The sequence below is a fragment of the Amphichorda felina genome (assembly GCF_050947745.1).
Source record: "Amphichorda felina strain 45539 chromosome Unknown scaffold_3, whole genome shotgun sequence".
NCBI classification, from domain to species: Eukaryota; Fungi; Ascomycota; class Sordariomycetes; order Hypocreales; family Bionectriaceae; genus Amphichorda; species Amphichorda felina.
In genome coordinates, this window is record NW_028145047.1 from 405,006 (window position 1) to 420,420 (window position 15,415).

Here is a 15,415-nt window from a genome sequence, read left to right on the forward strand (position 1 = left end):
CTATCTACGCTTAGGTACGACATCGAGGTGGTCGTCAATTAAGCTAAGCGTATGAAAAATATCCCCCAGGATGCCGTAATTGTCAGCCTGCCTTCCCCTAGTCCGCCCTGGACCAAACCGGAAGATGAATCCCATCAGCCTTGCCGCCTGGGTGAGCTCCTTCTGCCCAGGAGAAAGTTTGCCAGCGTGTCTCTCGAAGACTCCCCAGAAGTGCTGCCGCAGCTTTTGGTGGAAAGGCAGCCAGCACCAGCCTGTCGGTGACTCCCAGCCGAGGACCTGGTCGAGGAGGCAAAGGGTCTCGCCGAATGGCGCAGGGACGAGCTGGGACCAGTTGGTAGTTGAGATCAGGGCCAATGTGTCGGGGTCAACGACGATGTCGTTTCTCGTCATGGGGCGGTGGCTCAGGACACGGGGATGGTTGTCCGAGATGAGAGAATCGAGGTGTTTCTCAACATATTGGACGTATATCCGGAAATCCGGAGGGGCAGTCTGGCGAACGAGCTGAATTTGGTCCCTGTATATTTGGCGCAGGGCCTCGGTAGACCCAGAATTCTGGGATGGACGCATCCATTGAGCAGAGAAGAAGCTGTAGAGATTAGGGTTAGTTGGGGGCCAAGATAAGATATGAGCACATAGGCCATAGAAGGAAGGCATACCAGGCCACGTCATGAACTAATGTGATGTAGCGTTCTTCGACTCTTCTCTCAGTCGATAAGAGGAGGGTCGTGTCAATGTACTTTAATTCAGACCCGGGATCTTGTCTTGGAATATTCTGACCCATGTCAAGCGCTAGTGGTGGATGGACGGCAGAGTGGGCGACGCCGACAGCGCGCTTGGCGAGGATGAGAACCATGTTTCCGCCGGGATACTATTCCTGCCATTCCTGGCATCTATCCAAGCCGAACTTGTCATTTGAGAAGATTTGAGAGACGTCAACGTTGCTCCTCCTGGAAGCGCAGACCGGCAAGAAGATGACGAGCCTAGTCATCGACTCGTCAACAAGAGCGATGAAGGGTGCTTGTTCGGGCTGGAAGAAGTGGACATCATCGACCTCAAGAAGCCTCCGGGCGATATCGCTCAACTGATCAAACGAAGGGATGGTGTTGGCCTGAAAGAAGGCGACGATGTTGTCGAGCAAGGTTTCTGTATGAGTAGCCATGTTGGACTGATGAACAAGGCTAGAAGAGGAAAGGACGTCAAGGAGAGAATGTACGTAGAAGGTTTGAAGGGGGACAACTTGTGATTAGGAAAAGCATGTAGCGGCTAGGTTATTGTTCCCCTAGAGCGTGGCTAAGGAGAAAATTATTATGACTCTATGAGTGGCTCGGAAGTCAGGACGGATGAACCCTAGCATACCTTAGGTAAAGTAATTAAAGTCATCAAGGGCAGCAGATCGGTCAGAAATCCTCCTTGACTTTGGGCCTTCTTGAAATTTTACTGGAGTAGTTACTCATAATGCTAAATTCTAAGCTTAGGTATGGACTCATCCGTCTCTTTTTACTATTGTCCCTATCCCACTGAAAAAGAATTCATGTCGTCCAAGTCTGTCCTGGTCCACCAACCAAAGACTTGTGCCATTATTTCGTCAGAAAGGCTATAATATTCCAAGATAATTAGATACGCAAATTCTACTAGGTCTATCATATAGTAGAGCTGTATTCCCGAAACATTCAGTCATTTGGGCTGCTGCTACATCAGAGTTGAGATTTCTATAATGTTGGTCTCGGGCTGTGCCCATGTCATAATATTAATGTTGTTCTGGACAATCTGCTCTCTGATAAACTTCGCAAAACTAATGTACATGCAATTAGGCGTTTCCACAGTTCAATCTTGTCCTCAAAATGCCTATACTAGACGTATTTTAGAGTCAGACGTGTTCGAGTTTCCTCCCACAGATCCCCATACTGCTAGACATTTTCCTGCCGAACGAAACAGTTTACGAGGAACTTTGAGTGAGGGGGAATGTGAGTTATTTGTAGACCGCGTGGCTGAGTGAGCAGGGCTAGATCCTAGGGGTGTTCTGCTGCGAGGGACTTGACTGACGCGGTCTGGGGGAGGAAAGGCAGCAGACTTCATGAAGCAGGCGTTGTTCTAGGTGAATAGGAGTGGCTCTATGTCGTAGAGAGGCAGGAAAAAACAGACGGCCGCTCGGCACCTGTCGAAGGGTCCTCGGACGGGGCTTGGCGGAGAGACAGTCGGGGGCGAGTTAGATGGACAAAAGCATTAGCTCCAAAGTCCCGCCGAGCTGGTACAATGGCGTCGACAATCTCGGCTAGAAAATCCTCCAAAGCCGTCTCACACAGCTGAGACAAACCGCGGGACCTCTAGGGGAACTCTCTCTGGAGCTAAGTCGTGCGGTCTGCCGTCGTCCTGTCGCGAGCGCAGGGTTGCTGGAACGCCGGAACTGGTGAGGAATTTCTTCTCCTTGAACAGGAAATGGAAGGAGGGGCTTACCTTGTACTCCTCGGTCTCTAGGCCTGGGGCCTCGAGTGCAAATGTGTTCTAGACAGTTTTAAGGTCTCGCAGCAGGTAGGAGAGGATGGCCCGGACGGCGACGCCAGTCAAAACTGCATTGTAGGGCAGTCAGAGATAGGATGGCCTTCATTCTGAATGATGATGGTGAGTGGAGGTAGAGAAGAGAGAAGAGTTCTGGCTTGGATGGATGCAGACTTTGGAAGTTCGTCATGGTAGGGTCCGAGATGGTTTTTGTTGGTGGGATGTTAGAAAACAAGGGTTTCCTGTAGCGTGGAGATGGTCTTTTTATGATTTTAGTGACTGTGTATTGCTACTGCCTTCATATTCTCGATCGTGGGTAGGTAGGTACTACTAGGACCTTCTACTCCTAAACTACCATTGCAGATGCACAGAAGGATGGCTCTTCAAAACGTGACTATCTAAACGAGAAAAGGTGAAGGTATTGATTGACCTTCGGCCGTATCTATTTGATTTGGGATATTTGGGGCTTGAGAATCGCAGACTATGACAGGCAAACAGTACTACGGGCCTCCTCCTCGCGTAGCGGAAGCTTCTGCCTCTCAGTCAGGTATGCCTCGAATGACCCGGCCACGGTCTGGGGACTCTCAACATGTACGGGAAAGTAGAAGCGGCTGGGGTTGCCCTTGCGCTGAGTTACAAAGCGCTGGTACTGCGTCTCCGAGTACTGAAGTCTGATCTGGTTGTGTTTGTCGCGATGATGCCTCTGAATTAGGTTCCAGCTCTCCTTTACGGTGCGGCAGGCTTGGTCCCCCCCATCGGAAACCTACTGTACAAGGTTCGAGAAAGGGAAAGGGTGGTGTCCCATCCCCCAGCTAGCTTAACTACGACCGATACGTGACTGGGTTAGAGGCGTCTCTCTCACCCATGTACTGCATAATCTTGCCTACTATGGATGGTCCTACGTCTACGCCCTTGTGGCAGTCCTTGTAGTGGTTATAGAGCGTAGCTGACCATGGCGGGATGAATTCCTGGCATGCACACAATGCACCGAGCCGATGCTGGCGATGGCGTGGAAGTGGGACCGCCAAAACGGACTGATTCTATTGCGATTTCCAAAGAGACCGTGCCTGCTTGCTAATATCAAACTGGAATTTCCGATGAACAAACATCCTGAATAACAAGCTACAGCATGGATAGCAGAAGGGTTGCATGGGGGAAAGTGCTATAGTACTACCTAAGTAATATTTTCAGGCATGTTTGCATGCTCCCTTCCCCCATGACACGGCCTGCAACCTTTGGTTTGAAATTGCCTAGGAGGCTACCACTGCTACCTTCTCAGCCCAACGGCGAGTCCAGCAACCCTATTAACGCAATCTTCCAGGAGCATCCTACCAAAGGAAGTAGCTTAAGGTAAGATATCCAGCTCGAAGAAGCAGTCAAGACCCCGTTAAAGTCCATCAGGAGGCGACTGACCATCTGGAGGTAGAATGGCTGGATGCCTAGATGGGACTCATAGATCATCATCGATCATCACTGCTGGCAAATTTGACGATAAAGTGCCTAGTACAGTAGGTCATATGCACGTTGGAAAGACATCCTCGCTGCTCCTACCCGCCGAGTTCTGAACCCGCAAAACACCAATTTACACAAAGCCCATCGAGCCTGTCATATTCGGCCATGGTAAAGAGCCAAACACTCCTCGATGCTATGAAAATACTGCACACCACAGAAGGGCAGAGAGGATCTATTGTGGGAAAGGAAGCACAGGCCGCTTTGGATGGTGATACGAAAAGGGGCACTATGAACCAGTGCTCCTATCCAAAAGAGACCACCATCAGAGTGCATTCATCGGTATCTTCCTTGACACCATGAGGGGGTTTGGAGTTGGACTTCTGTACGACCGATTCAAGATTGTATGCCGCATACACATCCCCTTGCTCCCGTTAACTGACCCAATATTTCAGGCTCTCAAGTCATATTCAAAGTCCCGAATGAACCCGCTAGAACTGAGATGAAAGCCCAGAGATTGGAAATCATATTTCCAAGAGCCCAAGAACCTTTGCCCACGTGCTAGGCAACCTCGTAGACCTCTATCATTTTCATGTAGGAAACGAAGCGCTATACTTAGTAGACCCAACACTCTTGACTGGCAAATAAAGAGTGTATTCCGACGGCCCCAACACTGGCCTTCTTTGCTAGAGTAGGCATAATCTGAGCAGAAAGGGGCCAACATGACTCTCAGGCGTAGTAACAGTCTCGTGATGTCCGACTGATGTGACAAGACTCGGCCATGCAAGTCCTCGACCTCTTGAAAGCGGAAAACATATGTCATTATAGTCGAAATTATGTAAGTTAATTTTTAATACTCTGAAATAACAAGGAGTATTACCCTGCGTGCCTGGTTCTGGACCATTCTGGCGCGGGCATCTCAACAGCCACCTGTGTATTGTCCATCTCCACCCTCGCAGCCCCATACGAGGACGCATCTAATTCAGCACCAGTGGGATCCCTATGGTCAAGGGGCATTTCGTATGCCCTTGGGCCGTCATCCAGTTCGTGCATGGCAGAATAACCAGCACCAAAGCCAAAGTGGGAGGCTTCATCTCCGGCCATGGGCGGTTTTGAATAAGCACCCCCATTCGACTCAAGTCCACCCCGGGCTCTGCGTTTCCGCATAACCCAGAAGTACCAGAAGAGAGCTCCCGCCAGCGCGAGGGCGCCAACCGCAGCACCAACACCTATACCTGCCTTGGCCGCAGTAGATAAACCCTCGCTCGTGTCGTTGGTGCTATCCTTCTCATCTGTCTCATCCGCCCCATCTGTGCTTTTTGAGCCGTTGGACTTGCGAGACGTCGGGCCTGGGTCGCTCGTCGAGGTAGGCCTTGTTTCAAGGTCCGTTGACTGATAGTTGAGCTGATATAGCGGCGCATAGAGAGTTGTCGTCAGAGAGTCGTCCGTGGCCGACGCGAAACCCTCATCGGCGGTGATAGTCACGAGCTCCGACCGCCCGATTTTCGTCCCATCGCACTCTCCCGTTGTAGCCTCAATGGGTGCCGTCGCGATGGCGTAGCATGTGTTTCCGTTGATATTGGCGCACGAGTAGTTCCTGTCCTTCCATCAGCGGCTGCCACACGGGGGAGAAAAGACGGTGCCATCGTGTCTCTTACTCTGGGCAGCACCCCACTGCCGTCTCGCGCGGCCGCAGGGCAAACTCGACGTCCCAGTTCGACTTTCCACCCGCCGTCGCCGAGCACGCAGACGTGTACCCGGCCGGGCACTCCAAACCCGGGGAGTAGTACCCCCAGCCGAGATAGGGGTGCTTCGGCTCCACGAAGTCGCCCTCGGGGGAGGGCCAGCAGCGGTAGTTATCTTCTAGGAAGCCATTGTCCTCGCGGCCGGTGACGCACTGCTGGCCCTGGTAAAGTCTGTTGATAATGAAGGACTTGGTGTCGTACGGGGCGAGATTGACGGTGCAGGACGCGGGGGGCGTCCAGACGGTGGTGAGCGGCCCCAGAAGCGTCCCGGCCGCGTTGGTGATCATGCCCATTGTGCGGTTGAGCCTCTACGGCGAGAAGAGGTGAACGATTTTCCTGGAGACGAGAGAGAGAGCGAGGCTTCTCTGTTTTATTAAAACAGCCAACAGTTTCGGACGTGAGGCCTGCATTCGGCCATAAGAATCGTGGCTGGCGCACAGGTCGCCAAGACTGAGGTCCTCTGGGCCCTGTTCTATCCTATTTACATAGTACTAGTGTAGCAAACTGAGCACCCCATAGGGCTGTTACATAGGACAATATCCGTACTTCATTCAAATGACCAGTCAATAACACCCTGGAATGTGTGCCATTGGCGTGCGGAACGTGGCTTATCGTAGTATGCAGCACTACGCTGACAGCAGCTCAGGGGTTAGGAGTCAGGGCAGACAGGAGCTCCACTCCACTCTACTCCATACACATGATAAATGACAGGCGTCCGTCCTGTCTCTGCGCAGATGGTGGGCGTTTGGGACCAACAGCAGCGCAAAGGTCGAATTCTCTCGTCATGTTGCATGGCCATGTCATGGTAACCGCGCTTGGCTGTGCACCATTTTCTGCAAACGAGCACGTGTGGGCAGCTGTAGCGGATATTAGTACGGGTATACGAGTAGGGCTGTAGCTCTCACTTGGACCAGGGGTGTTTGGCAGACCCTTGCCCAGGTAATTAGACGGAAGGATCCAGGCTTGGCAATCTACCGCCAACACAGTTTGCTGCATTTGAATGCGGAACTTGAGACAATGAAACCCTCCTTCTTCACGGTGAGTATGCTTCTAGAAAGCAATGTCATAGACCCTCAAGTTCTATGATTTTCCCTTCAAGACGAACAGGTCCCCGGCCCAGCCATAGTTCCTATTCAGCCTCCGGCCATGCCTCCTCGCCACGACAAACGGAATCTTGCCATGCGGGTGAGGCTCGTGCAACTGGATCCGGCTCTGGTCGACCCCATACACCCTCTGGAACTGCCACACTGACCCGTATAGCTCCTCGGCCGCAAAAACGCTAGTCGATGTCATGGCGTAGAGGAAGTCGTTCCATGAGACCTCGCCGGGGGAGGAGGTGACGCTGGGATCGAAGAACAGTGTCCGGAAGACCTTGAGTGCACGAGCATCGACGGAAATCGGAGTTGGCTTTGGCCCAGACTCGACGTCTCTGCTCGGAGCCGCCGCGATGGCCTCGGTGGCCTCTTGCGATGCAGCACCCCGTGTCTTGGTCTTGGTCTTCGGTACGGCCGGCGTTTGGCCCAAGTCCTCCGGCTTGGCTCTTGTGTCCTCAAAGTACAATGTGGACAGTGGCTTATATATAGGATCAAGGTCGACGTGTGCGGGCTGTCCTCCCCTAGTCTTCTTTGCAGCTGGATCCTCGATCCACTCGGGGGTTCTCTGCAACGGGCGATGCTGTGACAAGAGACGCCCCACGGCAGTGCCGTCCAGACTTCCGCAGCCGTTATACAAAAGCTGGTCGATGGTGGCCCAGAAGTCATCCAGATTCCGTTCGGCCTGGATCAGGGCATCTGTGGTCTCCTTGGTGTGCCGCTTGTCAGATGGGTAGCTGAACTTGCTGCCCGAGGGTTCGCCCAGCCTTGCAGCACGGGTGAGAGAGTTCTCGTGCAGCGCTAACTTGTCTGTTCCTCGTATTCCTTCTTGATACCAGATTCCGTGTCCATCAGGCCCGATTCAAAGCCTCGCGCCCAAGGCTGATATAGACTAAGTTGGGTCATGCAGTGCGAGAGAATGGAAAGGTTACCGATGGCCTGGGCGATGTGAGCAGAGATGAGCTCTTTTGCCTCCGGGTCGGTTTGCGGCAGTCGCTCCAGCTCGTCCAGGACCAACGGCATGCCTATCAGAAACAGCTGCTTCTCGTCTTCCCACAGAGTCCGGAGGAGCCAGAGCAGCTGTGTCTCGGTCTTGTTCATCTTCACGCCACTCTTCGTCATCACCAGGATCCGACTCGAATCAGCGTCCACAGGCGGCTCGCGGACAAAGTACTTTCGCCAAGGCGGGGAGGCGATCACGCCTAGCTTGAGCAGTGCTGCCTGGAACTCCTCGGGCAAGGGCTTGGTAGGCGATATCGACGAGGCGTATTTCGCATGCAACGTCTGGTGCTCCTTTGATAGGCGATGAAGCTCGGTGTAGACTTCAAGCTCGGTATAGGCTCTAAAGATGGTGGTGCCTATGATGCGAGCCTAGAAGAGCCCGTGCCTGCTGGGTCTGAGTGTAGGGTGCACGTCGCCGTTCCGGTCCTTGATCATCTCCTGGCAGTGCTCCTTAACCTCGCCCAGCTGCTCGGTGAAGTAGCTCGGGTCCTCGCGCAGCGCCCAGACGTGGTCCTCTGCTGCTGAGACGCTAGCCCGGAGAAGCGCCTCGATGCGGTCAAGGTCGAGGTGCGCAGGCAGCCGGTAAGGGGCCGCTGCCGCCATAACGGTCAACGAGTCAAAGCCGTCCGTGTCTTTCTCGCTCTTCAAATGCGGCTCGGGTTGAAGAAGAAATGCATCGGTAGTCAGGGTATCGGCGGGAATGTCGTGTAGAACGTCCTCACAGCACTTGACGAGGAACTCGAGGATCCTATTCTATGCTTCTAGGATCAAGAGACCCTCGCCCGGTAGGAACTGCGTGCGATTGCACATCCAGTCAAACGCGTCAGGGTGCTCGCTCCAGGCCAGCTGCTTGCCGTATTCCTGGGCATCTTTGGCCCCACGGAGAATCATAACGTAGGAATTGAGAAACATGGGAATGACCCTCTACGAAACGCGGCCGAGGTGCATAGCTTCAAAATCGGCCCCCGCGAACTCTGAAGGATGGTGGCGACCACGGGCATTAAGCAGTAGCAACAGCGTCTCTGGGCCAGAGAGGTCCTCCTGGTTGATGTGTGGCCATATGTAGTGTTCTCTGTATTGCGATGTGCCCGGCTGCTGCTTGGACTCATTGCGGAAGGCCACAAAGTCGGGACGATGGGCCGGGGTCCCAGGCGCCCTTCAGGGTCTCCAGCCTCTGCCGCTTCTTCTTCTTTGCCCACCGTTTGTGTATCGTGGCCTCGTGGCGCGCGAAGATGCCCTGGAGCCTCTCGTAGCTGGCAAGTATGGCGCCAGAGACCTGCCTGGCCTCGCGGCGGACTTCGACTGGAGACTTCTGCGGGATGGATGGCATGCCAAAGGCCTTGGAAATGGTGGACGGGTCCGTGAAATCGAGCTTGGAGAAGTCCAGGTCCGTGTCTTCCAGATGGCGTCCAGCATCGGGGTAGAAGGGGTTGAGTTGAAGCGGTGGTCTGGTCTAAGCAACCGCTCTAGGCCGTCGAGTCCATGATTGCCCTCCATCTTCACAGCGGCGCGTTCACAGCAGTGCTTTCACAACAGTGTTTGGGGCGTGCGACAGTGTCTGTTTGTCTCGTACGGCCGCAGGGTGCACAGGGAGGGTCGTGTCTTCGGTTGGCAGATGAGGTGTGTACAGATACTACCACATGGACGATGAGGTTCCAGGTTTGGGGAGCGATACAACCCCGATCTCAGGGGTGGGGGTAAACCTCCGCTTCTCCACCGTTTCTGTTTGGCCCAGATCTGCAAAACTGACGCATTTCCCCAGGATCGGCCAACAGTTTATGAAAGTAGAGGGGACACTTTCCTATACAGTATTACAGTCAGTGGGTGCTCATTAATAATACCTGTAGGGGAGAGAGACACGTGAAAAGCACATTGATGCGGAAGAAAAAGGTCGATTCGTCGAAGAGATAGTCCCTGCTATTAAAACAACGCATAGGCTCAATCGTTACTGCCAATAGCACCGTCTAGTGACCAAGTTGAGATCTTGAGAGTATTTTTCTCATGAGCCCCCTAGTGGCATCACCACCAGTCCATCGCATCGGTGCCTTTGATCCATCCACATGGGGTGATGATTTGCCATAGACAAACGACATTCCTTGATTTGGAAATGCCTAGACAATGTGTGCCTAAAGGATCCTCCCCAATACGCCTGGCGGATATAGTGCTGCGGCCGATTGCCAAGATTGCCATAGGACGGCCTGGGATCCCTGGAACGCCTGGGGCAGTGCAAACAGCACCGTCGGGCGCCATGGCCCACAACAAGGCGTCCCATGAGAAACTTGGCATGGAATTCTGAACGGGCTCGGGGCGGATTGCCGCTGGAGCTGGTGAGTTTCTGCCTGGGAATCAACGTCTTTTATGGCCTGGGCGGCTGGCGGTTGGCAGCTGGCAGCAGTTCAAACTTAACCTCAACCTCGTCCTCTAAATCACCTCTACTTCTCTTCTCAGGCTGGCATGCTGAGAGTCCCCGACACCTGCTTTACTTGATAAAAGGGGATCTCGATGCATCATGGAGGCCGACCTCCCCCAGTCTGAGAGCGAAGCCCGTGAGCATATTCGCTACATTCGCCGTGAGAAGGGCCTCGGCGATGGCAACGAACAGATTGGCCATAACGCCTCGGATCTCGAGGCGGCTCTCAATGTGTAGGTTGCAGGAATCCATGATCTTTGGACGTTGAGACTTGCGAGATGAAATTACTGACTGCCCAGTCTCTCTCACGATCTCTACCAGACAACCACCCACTTCCTGCTCGAACTCATCCAGAACGCCGATGACAACTCGTACAGCAGTGATGTGATCCCAACGCTCTCCATCACGTATTCTACTGGCCGTATTCGCATTGACTGCAATGAACGCGGCTTCGGCAAGCAGAATGTCGAGGCTATCTGCCGCATCTGCAAGAGCACTAAGAGCGGCCGCAGCAAATCCGCTGGCTTCGTCGGCGAGAAAGGCATCGGCTTCAAGGCCGTCTTCAAGGTCGCCTCCAAGGTGTGGATCTCCTCTGGGCACTACCAGTTTCGCTTTGACCGTGACGGTCACCTGGGCATGATTGCTCCCATCTGGGACACTTTCCCGGCTGCCAAGAGCCCCCGAGGCGGCACATCCATCATCCTCGAGTTGGATCCTGCGGGTGACGAATCTTCTATTGTCGACGAGTTGGCTAAATATGACCCTAAGATCCTCATGTTCCTCCGGAGGCTACGTAGGATCGAGATCAACGTCACCAAGTCGTCTTGGAAACTCGGAGGGAAGTTCAAGACGGTCCTCAGCCGCCAGGACAAGGAGCCAAACGGTCGGGCTCAGATTGTGATGCTGTATAGGGATGGCGTCAAGACGAACTACCTGACCTGGAGACACATGGTCAACTATATGCCCAGCGACCCAAGGAGGCCGGGGATCACCAGCTCAGAAATTGTTCTGGGATTCCCGCTTACGGCTAACGAGGATGAGCCTATTCTGGAGCGTCAGGACGTGTACGCCTTTCTACCCGTCAAGTCTATCGGTTTCAAGGTGAGCACAACCTTCCCGATGCCAAGGGTTCAAAGCTAAACAACCATCACCTAGTTCCTAATACAAGGAGACTTCCTCCTGACGGCAAACCGAGAGGAGTTCCATGCCGAGTCTATTTGGAACGCGACTCTGGTTGGAGCCGCAAGCACGGCCTTTGTGGACGCCGTGAGCCACATGGCTCGCCTCCCAACCAAGCTCCGATACACGTGGATTCGCTTTGCTCATTTTCACAACGATCTCGTGTCGTCACGCCTTTTTGACGGGTTGCCTGGCGTAGTCAAGGACAAGCTCCGCAAGACTGATATCCTCGAGGCACAGGATGGCCAGTATAGGAAGCCCCCCAACATGGTCTATATCCCCGATGGATATCGCGACCGCGCCGGCCAACCCCTTATTGAGATACCTGGCACCCATCACCTATCTAAGAAGTATGGCTGGGACACCGACTCCAACTTGGTGCTGGCCCATACACTAGGCGTCCAGTGCATGGACGCGACTAACTTCCAAAAGGCGGTGATGAATCATCTCGGTCGATTCAGCTACAAGGCCTTCTACAAAGGGAAGGATAAGGAGTGGCACAGCGATTTCTGTAAGGCATTGAATAACCTGGACTCTTACTTCTTCCTTGACTATGGAAAGGACCTATACCTTGTGCCGCTGGCAAACGGTAAATGGGTCCGCCCGACGGAGAAATTTGTCTATTTGCCTCCAGTGGACAAGGACGAGGTGGTGAAGGTGCCCCAAGGGCTAAACCTCACCATCGCCGACGAGGAGGCCATAAGCGACTCACACAGGAGGAGCACTTGCCAGCAGGCTGGGCTTCGGGAACTGACGATCAGCGAGATTAAGACTCTCATCCTCGACGGCCACGACACACGGTGCAAGACGCCACAGAACTTCAAGCCCGCCTCTCTATCGGCACAAGCACTCGTGTCCCACGCGCTCTTCCTCTTCGAGACGGGTTGGCGTCGCACTGGTGAACCACGACTGTATATGGCCAGTGACCTGGGTGGCTGCCGCCGCAGTAAGGACATGTACTTCCAATCCGACCTGCCAAGCTCGGCGAGGAGAGTCCTTGTCTCTGGGCCCCAGAAGACCTATGGGTTCCTTCACTCAGCCTACACCAATGCCGCCGGAGGCGATGCCTCCAGGACCGCAGCCTGGCACAAATGGATGTCTGATGAGCTCACGGTTGCCACCTTTCCACGCCTCTGCATCAGCGATATCAAGTCTTGCTCCAGGTTCTCATCGCCAGAGAAGTTTCTCCACTCTGACTTTGCGGCCCTCATGAAATCTCGATCTACGATTGAGTGGCTTGTTATCCTCCGGGATGGCTGGGATGACTACCAAACCTATCTCCGGGAGCCCCTTGACCCCAATAAGACACGGACGCATGTGCATAACGGTTGGATGACCAAGGCAGACGAGACAGCCGTGATGCAGGAAGTCCTTGTCAACCATTTCCGCGGTTTCCAAGTTCCTCGCACGGGACGGTACTCGTCGATGCTACTAAGCGAGGGCTACCAGCCAACGCCCTGGATGGTCCGGGAGTACCGGGGCCTCGCGCCGTTGATGGAGCTCCCGGACCCGGAGCATAAGAACTGGGGACCCCTTCTTGGCAACCTGCGTGTCCCGAGGGCGCCGACGACTGGCTTCTATGTCGAATGCTTGAGATCGGCCAGGCATGCTGGGGATAGCGTGGACACTGACAAGATTCGCAGCTTGATGGCCAAGCTGGACGGATTGAAGAGCTCTGACACACCCCCTGTGATTCGAAAGTTGGCATCTAGGGACGCTGCGGAGCAAATCGCCGGCCAGTATGGGTCTACCTATTTCCATCTCTTCAACAAACCTCACGACCGCCTCATATGCATCCCTGAGAAAGACGGCAGCAAACGTCAATGGGTCAGTGCCCAGTCATGCTACTGGGCCGGCGACTCGTGGCTGAGCGGCCTCCACTGCCTGTCCGACATCTACCCCGAGTTTGAGATCATGTTCCGTCACCACATCCAGGTGCCTGACATCGGCTCGTGGCATCTGACCGACGAGCTTTCCTACGTCTGTCACTGGAGCAAGCATTCCACAGCCCGCATCGAGCGTCTCCTCCTGGGCTTGGTCCACCACCAGACAAAGATGGAGGCAAAGCTGAGCGCGGGCCAGATCAAACAGCTGCAGGAGGAGGTGTTCTGGCCCATTGTGAGTGGAAAGTCCAACGAGCCGTTTGACTCGTGGCAATCGGCAGGCAAGGGGCCTAACTGGCTCATCGCCGACCGAGCTTTCTTCCGCGACCAGTTTGACGGCATCCTTCCGGTCCTGGCCTTCAGTTCGGACATGATCTACAGGCTCATGCCCCTCCTCGAGGCTGCTGGTCTCCAGGACAAGATGCTGAGTCGCGTGGCCTCCAATGTCATCCAGGCCGCCGGCGACGCGGCGATCCATGAGGCCCTCACCGAGAAGTACAGGTCGCGCACGAGCTACCTGGTGAGGCTAATGCCCGACCTGCAGCACGATCGCGATCACATCCGTGACAAGTTTGGCAACGTCGAGGTGTATCTTGCCTCGTCAATTCTCCAGCACTGGAACGCGCCGCTTGGTGTTCAGCAGGTCCAGAGCAGAACATCGGAGGGTGTTGCGCTCCTCGAGTCTGACTATGCAGGGGACTTGCGCATCTATCTGAAGACGGGATACGACGCGGAGCCCTTCCCTCTGGAGCTGGCTGATCAGCTGACCGACTTTTTCAACATCCCTGCGGATAAGAAGGACCTTGTCAATGTTGTCCTAACTGCTGGTATTGACAGGATCGACAGATTATTCGACGAGAAGGGCATCCCGCCCCTGCTGGAAGACATCCCAGACCGGCCCCAGGAAGACTACGAGGATCCCCCTGAGGTTCTTGCACTCGCCAGGACTCACACAGGGTCCACTGTGGACGAGAAACCCAAGAACAAGCTGGGAAGCAGCCAAAGCTCGCGTTTCACGAGACTTGTTGCCCACAAGAGATTTGCTTCTTCGGCCACTAGTTTCAGCGAGGCGAACCAATCCATCAGTTCGCTACCTTCCTACCACACCGCCATTGGCAAGCCCTCCAAGAATAGAAGCAGCCTTAAGGATGAGAAGAAGGGACAGTCAAACCCAGTCTTCTACTCGCTCGATGACGTGGAGCAGACGCTCAAGGATATGAAGTTCCAGCAGCATGGCGGGATCGTCAAGGCAAAGCTGCCCGAGCCGCAGGGTCTCATAGGCCGGGTCAAGAATTATATGCAGCGCGATAATGACGCTGCAGAAGCGATAGTAAGTCTTCTTCTTGTCCCCGCCCAGCCATCAGTGTTTGAATATTACTGACAATCAACAAGGCTTGCGATGTTCTAAGCACGATCCTCGGCCAAACATCCGACGAAATATACTCGCCCCGTTCAAATCGCAAGGCTCGGCCGGCATTTTCCTTTGTCGACAAGCACGGGAAATTTAGCTCGTTTCTCCAGCGCCTCGAGGGTTCGGCTGGCCGGGGCCAGGGATACAACCGGTTCTCCTATGTTGTGGATGCCAAGGCTACGAGCAGATCCCAGCAGGGGCAGTGGCAGTTTAACATCACCCAGGGCGAGCTGGACAGAGTACGTTCCCCCACCCCCACCAGTATAATAAGAAGCCTGACTAACATGTTACAGTTCCGCAGGTACTCTATGAGGGCAGCCAACGCCAGCGGCTCCAGCAATCTCAGCGCCAGCACCGAGGTATCTGTCCTAGTCGTCGTGGCGGATCCCCGGAAGGAGCCCAAGATGCTCTTCGTGCCGGACCCGTGGGACTTGTACAACGAGGGGCAGCTCCACGTCTCGGCCTCTGCCCAGGGCACATATACGGCGACGCTGGGGCTAGGAGTATTCAACAACGGCAAGGGCAAAGACAAGGCGGGGGAGAGCGGGTTCGACGCTGTGCAGGTGCGGCCTCACCATGAGGCAACCTGGGTCCCTGAGCCGCCACCTCTGGAGTCAGAGAAGCCGATGGATATCAAGAAGAAGAATTAGCATGAGGACTCAGACAATGGCTTTATGGAGTGAACTCTTGGTCATGGTTGATGGTGCGGCGGGTTTAAACATATATATAGCATTTGCATAGTAGGCGTT

At 54.4% G+C, this 15,415-nt stretch overlaps 5 protein-coding genes across 5 annotated transcripts; 1 reads left to right on the forward strand and 4 right to left on the reverse strand.

Annotated features, from left to right (window-relative positions):
* On the reverse strand, positions 1–1,159 carry ACO1O0_002806 (uncharacterized protein; the record flags this gene model as incomplete). Its single annotated transcript, XM_083192269.1, has 2 exons — positions 1–586; positions 906–1,159. The coding sequence occupies 2 exons, from the start codon at positions 1,157–1,159 to the stop codon at positions 1–3; spliced, it is 840 nt and encodes a 279-aa protein (XP_083051326.1).
* A 3,662-nt stretch (positions 1,160–4,821) lies between these two features.
* On the reverse strand, positions 4,822–5,983 carry ACO1O0_002807 (uncharacterized protein; the record flags this gene model as incomplete). Its single annotated transcript, XM_083192270.1, has 2 exons — positions 4,822–5,542; positions 5,604–5,983. The coding sequence occupies 2 exons, from the start codon at positions 5,981–5,983 to the stop codon at positions 4,822–4,824; spliced, it is 1,101 nt and encodes a 366-aa protein (XP_083051327.1).
* Positions 5,984–6,770: 787 nt separating this feature from the next.
* ACO1O0_002808 (uncharacterized protein) lies at positions 6,771–8,695 on the reverse strand (the record flags this gene model as incomplete). The annotated part of the gene is made up of 4 exons (XM_083192271.1): positions 6,771–7,480; positions 7,588–8,152; positions 8,195–8,531; positions 8,604–8,695. 4 exons carry the CDS (start codon positions 8,693–8,695, stop codon positions 6,771–6,773), a joined length of 1,704 nt encoding a protein of 567 aa, XP_083051328.1.
* Positions 8,696–8,888: 193 nt separating this feature from the next.
* On the reverse strand, positions 8,889–9,280 carry ACO1O0_002809 (uncharacterized protein; the record flags this gene model as incomplete). The annotated part of the gene is given in 2 exon segments (XM_083192272.1): positions 8,889–9,231; positions 9,246–9,280. The coding sequence occupies 2 exon segments, from the start codon at positions 9,278–9,280 to the stop codon at positions 8,889–8,891; spliced, it is 378 nt and encodes a 125-aa protein (XP_083051329.1).
* A 1,012-nt stretch (positions 9,281–10,292) lies between these two features.
* Positions 10,293–15,316, forward strand: ACO1O0_002810 (uncharacterized protein; the record flags this gene model as incomplete). Its single annotated transcript, XM_083192273.1, has 5 exons — positions 10,293–10,426; positions 10,493–11,294; positions 11,349–14,585; positions 14,648–14,905; positions 14,960–15,316. The coding sequence occupies 5 exons, from the start codon at positions 10,293–10,295 to the stop codon at positions 15,314–15,316; spliced, it is 4,788 nt and encodes a 1,595-aa protein (XP_083051330.1).
* Positions 15,317–15,415: the final 99 nt, after the last annotated feature.